The 6,894-nt window shown below is 41.0% G+C and overlaps 1 protein-coding gene across 1 annotated transcript; it reads right to left on the bottom strand.

The window, feature by feature from the left end:
* Nucleotides 1-2,223: 2,223 nt before the first annotated feature.
* Nucleotides 2,224-4,823, bottom strand: fzd9b (frizzled class receptor 9b). Its single transcript, XM_067388978.1, has one exon. The coding sequence runs from the start codon at nucleotides 4,414-4,416 to the stop codon at nucleotides 2,608-2,610; it is 1,809 nt and encodes a 602-aa protein (XP_067245079.1). The 5' UTR covers nucleotides 4,417-4,823; the 3' UTR covers nucleotides 2,224-2,607.
* Between the last annotated feature and the right edge of the window lie 2,071 nt (nucleotides 4,824-6,894).

Raw genomic sequence — 6,894 nt, 5'->3', positions numbered from 1 at the left:
TACACAAGTCAACAAAATATATAACACTGTTCTAGTGGTTTTTGGATATTTTAATCCAAAAATCTTACATAATGTGCCTTTAATTTGCTGTTTTGTTTTTTTGCACACGTCTTCTTCATTTGCAGCACATTGAGCTCTCTCAGCCACCGTACCAAGCTCTGATAAATTGAAAGTTTTTATTCAGATATTTTATATAGTGGAAGAAATAAATGCACTTTATTTATATTTTCTTGACCAACTGAATGGACCATGAACTTCATTTTAGTGTGTTTGGGAAACCTTGGTCATAAGCAAACAAAGGACTCAATAAGCTCATGTATATGGTATAAAAAAGAATGGGCTACTTCCTGTTACAAAAGCTGAACTAAGTGAAAAAGGACAGAACTTTTATTTAAGGGGGTTATGTATTTTTAAATAATATATGACAAGAGATCTTTTAACAACCGAGTTGAAAACAGCGATGAACAGCAATATTTAATTAAATATTTTACCAAAAATATATCTAGGAATCACTGGGACTGAAATGAATCAGAATGTTTTTGTGATCAGCTTGAATTACATGAATTGTTAGAACAAATGGATTCATTAAATTAATTATAATTTCCAGTGTTACTTAAGAGAAGAGGCAGTTTAGGGCAATGTCTAGATTGTTCTATTTCAAAATTGATAATTTAGACAACTGCAGTTTTAGGAAGTTCTGCTAAGTTTGCGGAAACAATGTCACATAAAAACAACACTGTAGTGTTTTATCACACTACACCAGTACTTATTGCAAAGTGTGCTTATTTACTTTGACAGTGTGTAGTATGTAACTGTAAACTTCTCACTAGCACCAAATGTTCCATTATCTCAAACTTGAAATAGTGTTGAATATATTTCCTAATAGGCCCATATATTGCTATAGTGGCTACCAGTATCAGACTATTCAACTATTGTGAATACCATAGACCATTCTTTTGAGGGATACTTAACATACACCCATGTCATAGACTTAAATGTTATATAAATAATAAATATTATAAATATATATATATATGAAATATGTATGCTCATAATGCATAGCGTGTTGGTTTGGCATATGCATAAATTCCCTAATGTTTTTAAAATGTTTTTTTTTTGTTTTGTGATGGCTACAATGGCATACAAATGAATCATCTCAAATCCAGATCTGCAGTTACAGATGGGCAGAGGTAGCGTAAAGAAAATACAATTCAAGCAGCTATCGGAGCCCTACATGTTCCGGATCAAGCGTCGGAGAAAAGTGCCTTTATTTGCATGAGTGGCTCACATCAAAGAGCGGAGGGGGAAGAGAGAAGCGGCACAGAACAATAGGAGAATCTGGATGTGTTTGTGTGCATGTGGTGCACCTCATTAATGAAATATAATTCCAGAACAACCTCTGTGTTTAAAGGTGATGATGTGAACGTTCGCACAGAGAAATCCAGGCTACGGTCTGTCGCTCTGCTCAGTGATTCCCTTTGAGGATGAAGGAAAGAAAACCACCAGGGATTTCTGTTCTGATAAACATGCTCAAAGGAGAGCGTGCCCAAAGCGACTGCGTCTGTCATATGGAGGGGAATTAAAGAGAGAAAATAGAGCAAACAGCTGAAAGAAAGAAGAAAAAAAAAAAAACTGTGAACATGGAGCAGAACGCGATGCAAAAACAATGTGTTAAAAACAAAAATGAGGCCTTAGCTACAAGCTTAATCTCCATGATCCAAGCTTAGTCACAACTCTGACCAATAGCCCCTTAAAAGTGACATAGATTTATTCGTGTCAGGGGCGTACAAAGCCACACAGCCTTGTGTTATTCGGGGGTAGCCCACTCTTTTGAAGGCCCTGAAAGGGTCCCTCATGGATCGATTTGCATTTGAACTGGGGCAACCTTTCAGATGCAAACCTAGCTTTCTTCAACAAAATATTTGCATTGCTTTGACGCTTTTTCTTGTTACAATCCATGTGAAAAGTCTCACCAAGGCGCTTGCCTTTAACTTCCACCTCTAAATAGATGCAAACACAGCCGTCCGACACAAGTACTTAAATGAGATTGAAATAACAGTGTTACTTTGTGTAGCAACACCAAAACAAAAGTGCATTTTGTCTTCGTACGAGTAAAACGCACTTAATTTAGCAGTTAACTCTTGCAGTGCCTACTTCAAAGAATAAACTTCAGACAACTGTTGAAAATATATAACATTTTATTATCTTCTTCAAAAAGGCACTTTTAAACAGACTGATCAATGCCATCTTGTGAGAAACCAAGATCAAGAAAAATTAAATATATATACAATAAATAATGTGTCCTGAAGCATTTGAACAAGTATTTAAACATATTAACAAGTCATTGAACAGCTTTCAAATGGGAACACTGTGCACTTCTCCATGCAAGAGCAACTGATTAGGATGTGCATATCTGTCTCATTTATTGCTACAGCAAGCGATAATAAAAATTTCCCTTTCTGAAAGTACTGTTAATCCATTGTTTAGCTGCAATGTTGGGTTTTAAGTTTGTTTAGTTCACTGTAAAGCTTCACTGCACTGCATGTCTTCTCCTCACAAAGTCCACAGTACAGTACATCACAGATGAGGCCAGTTTCAGTGCTGTGCTCATACATGCGTAGGGCAGTCCGAGTAGGGATCGGTCTTGGACATGTGCAGTATGACGGCAGGTGCTTTGTAGTGGCAGTGACTAGTGCTGCAGCTCCCGCTGCAGTGCTTCCTGCAAGTCCTGTCTGTAAACTTTCTGCTACACAGCCCCTGCCAAGTCTGCAGCGTCTTGGAGCTCCAGACCCACACGCCACTGGTGATGCCCACCACCAGTGACATGAAGATCTTCAGCATGAACACAGCCACGGTGGGCACCGAAGACTCCAGAGAGCAGTCCTCGTTCCTCCGACCCGGAAACGTGGTGCACTTGCTTTGCAGCCCTCGGAATTTCCAGTAGTCCATGTTGAGCCGCTCATAGAAGTAGCAAATGATGACACAGGTGGCGGGAACTGTGTACAGGATGGAGTAGATGCCGATTTTCACCATCAGCTTTTCCAGCTTTTCCGTGTTGGTGCCTTCCGTCTTCATCACCTTCCGGATGTGGAAAAGCGCCACGAAGCCAGTCAGGATGAAAGACGTCCCAATTACGAGATAACAGGACAGAGGAACGAGGACGAAGCCGGTTAGCGCCCCCACATCCATACTGCCCACATAGCACAGTCCGGTGAGCTCATCGCCCGCAACTTTCCGCATGGTGAGGATGACTATGGTCTTCAGGGCAGGAATACCCCAAGCAGCCATGTGGAAGTAGCTGCTGTGCGACTCAATAGCTTCGTGACCCCATTTCTTACCAGCCGCCAGGAACCAAGTGAGGGTGAGGATGACCCACCAGATGGAGCTTGCCATGCCAAAATAGTAGAGGATGAGGAAGACTATGGTGCAACCCGTACTCTCCAGGCCTTCTTGGATGATATACAACTCGCCATTCTCACGGTCACATGCGATGTTCTCTGCCCCGGCGACGGAACGAATGATAAAGGCGACTGAGTAAACGTTGTAGCACATGGAGAGGAAGATGATGGGCCGCTCTGGGTACTGGAAGCGGTGTGGGTCTAGGAGGAAGGTTAGGACTGTGAAAGCTGTGGATACGAAGCAGAGAGTAGACCAAACCGCCATCCAAATAAAAGCAAAGTCCTTATCCTGTCTGGACCAGAACACGTCCACAGCGGACGAGCAGCGTGGAGCGCACGTCTCGCTCTTTTCCACATACTGGAACTTTTCTGGGTTGTCACAAACTCCCATGCTGCCCCCTGAGCGTCCGTTCCCAGCGCCAGGCTGCCTGGGTCTGGGTGGCACAGGCAACATGCCCTCTCCTTTCTTAGTCTCAGTTTTGGTATCATTTTCCGGGGCTTCCATGCACAGTGCGTTGGGGTCATTCCTTGTGGGCAGTTTAGAGCAGTCCAAAGAATCAGGCCAGGCATAATTAAACTTCTCCATGATGGGCGAGCACTTCTGACGTGCCTGTTCGCACATCGGACGACAGGCGGGGATGGATGTGGACACTTGGTCCGTACACATAGGGGCATAAAGAGAGCAGAGGAAAAATCTCAAATGCACATCACAGCCGTATTCCACCAGAGGGGCGAATTCATTCAGTTTAATCGCAGCTTCCCTCTGATTGTCATGGTCCATAAAGTTGGGCATCCGGGTGAGGTTGTACCCAATTCCCTGGCACATAGGGATGACGATAGGCTCGCATTTAGCCGGTCTCCCTCTCTCCGGGTCATAAGAGCCAATCTCTAAACTGTAGGCAGCAATAACCAGCTGACACCACAGAGAAATCACAATTTTCAAAGGTGAGCCTCCCATGCTGGATTTTTCAGTCACCCTTTTTTGAATGAGGTAAGTCAAGGAAAACTTTCCTGGCATATACAGTCCCAAAAGAGGATGCTTTTGTGTGTTATGGGTGATTATGTAGCTCCATAAGACACTGCTTAGATTAATAGGGTTTCAATGAATATTTAATTTGTCATCCAATTAAAACGCTGAAAAATAGACAGTCCTCTGAATTAAACTTCTCTGAAAAATACCTCTTCAAAGTCTTCATATCATATAAAAGGATGCTTAATGTCCAAGTTCGTATGTTTCTATGAAAAGCGCGCGTGCATAATCACTAAAAAACACTAATATTTCACGTCACTCATTACCGTCATTATTAGGACAAATAAGGACTTCAGGAGGAACTCGACAAGAGAAACAACAAGTCTGTCCGCGTCTTCGGTTATCTCCGAACTTCTGTGAAGCGTACAGTCCGACAGCAGCTCCTCTCTGTCCTCCTCACATCACTACTGACTCACACACTGAACTTTCGCTCTCCTCTCTCAATGTCCTCTAATACGGGGGCGGGGTATTCATGACGCACTCGCGTGGTTCCGCCCACACATGTGCCCTGCCTACTTACTACTGAAAATATATTGCGTAAATCGTGGCTCCGCCCACCTATAACAGAGAAAGCGTTCAGTAAAACACAAACGCTCAATCTTGAGATTTATCCTTGGAAAAAAATGTATGGCAATCATAATTTTAGCCAAAATACCTAATTATTTAAGTAAGTATTACTTAATTATTTCTACGAATGGAAATTAAAACAATGAATTAAAACGGGATCTCATTCAAACATCATTTCCGAATATCTTTCTGTATTTATTTTTAATTATTATTAGTAGTGGTGGCTATGCAGAGGTTACTTTTAGTAACAATAAGTGTAAAGATAGGCCTATTTTAATGGAAAAGGATTTTTTTGAAAGCTTCATGTAAATTGCAACTATTGTTTGTTTTAGCATTCTAAACTCATTTTCTTTTGCATTCCTTACAAAGATATAAATAATGTAAATCCTTGCATATGAGATTTCAACCACAGAATTAGCTGTAAAATCATAAACAGCCGAAGCTGATATAAAATGTCTCCCTGTGGCACTGATATTATGGCCTAATAAAGCAATGGAAAATTAGGGTGCGAAGGAATTTATCAAAATAGCTGCTATGATACTCAACACCTCAGGATATTACTTTCAAGGAGAGAAGTTCATTCCAAATTTAATGAAAGAAAAACAAAGTCCAGACAAGAAACTGTAATTATAAAAAACAAGTAGGCCTAATCTGTCACAGATTTCAATAAACTTTGTATTTTATTAAACATCACTATTTACACTGGAAAATCCCACATCCCGAGATTCCTGTAAAAGAAAAAGATAATTATTACCATCTAGTGGCTATACAATGTACAACACTTACACATAGAAAGGCAACAAATGAGATTTCCAACCAGCTTTCTTAAATCGAACTCAAATGTAAAGAATGTCAAAAAATGTTTATAGCCTACTAATATAGAACAAATATGTTTAAAATCTTCTGCCTCTTTCATTTCAGGACTCATTAATCATAGGCTGAGCTCAGTTCTCAAGCCAAACGTTTGGTCAAAATAAAACAGGCCAGATTAGAATCCCTTCTGTTTGATGTGGTTACAGTGGGCATTTAAACCTTTTCACCCGTGGTGTTATATTGTGAGCAGTTATCAGATTTGGATTTGGCATACTAAGCCTCACTTAGTCTGAAAGAGAGTGATTCTGATACCCCTCCAGCCCGGGAAGGAAATGCATACCAGACAGAATGATTTTTATCACCCTCAGCATTTGCATGTCAGACCCAAATCCAATCCAATTTTGGTAAAATGAGCTTTAATTTTACATTTACGTAATTTTAATCAAAAGCAACTGACATTGCATAATAGAATGCATTCCCTTGGAATCAAACCCATGATCTTTGTGTTGTTAGCGTCACGCTCTGCTGGAACATTTTACTGATCAATACATGCTATTTGAAACTTGACAGAGAAAATAAACACATTTTGAAAGCGTAGGGTCCTCTCAGGTGCCACACTCTCACTGTCTCTGTGTATGGAGCCTCCCAAGGACTGATATGAGATTATTATCAGGTAACACAACTCTCCATGTTTTCATGCCACCTATCAGAAACATATCCACCCTTTTAATCTTATCTGAGCACTCAGGCATACCTCTGTGTTCTCGACTGACCCGAAATGCGTCTTTAAAAAACAACCCCACCAGACTCACAGTCTTGACGTCACCGCTACAAGCAAGCCTCCAGGACCGATCAAATTGAGAAGTAGGGCGACTTGCCTAAAGACTTTACAAATTGTGGGTGACAGATGGAGGCCTTAATTAGAGCTCACCCAACTGTGAATTAAAGTGATGTGAGATCATGTCATGACACCATATCCTGTTTGGGTAGCTGTGCCATGGTGGTATCTCTCTCACTCAAGCTAATGGAGCTCAGAGCACTTAGGCTGTCACTGTTTATCAAAACGGCCACCATGTCCTGTGACTC

This window comes from Chanodichthys erythropterus, chromosome 7 (assembly GCF_024489055.1).
Source record: "Chanodichthys erythropterus isolate Z2021 chromosome 7, ASM2448905v1, whole genome shotgun sequence".
Classification (NCBI taxonomy): domain Eukaryota; kingdom Metazoa; phylum Chordata; class Actinopteri; order Cypriniformes; family Xenocyprididae; genus Chanodichthys; species Chanodichthys erythropterus.
Note: the sequence above shows the minus strand (reverse complement) of the source record. Positions and strands in the feature narration are given on the sequence as shown.

Bases quoted from the DNA above. Each gene is read 5' to 3' on its own strand.
- fzd9b (XM_067388978.1), bottom strand. From the start codon at position 4,416: ATGCCAGGAAAGTTTTCCTTGACTTACCTCATTCAAAAAAGGGTGACT.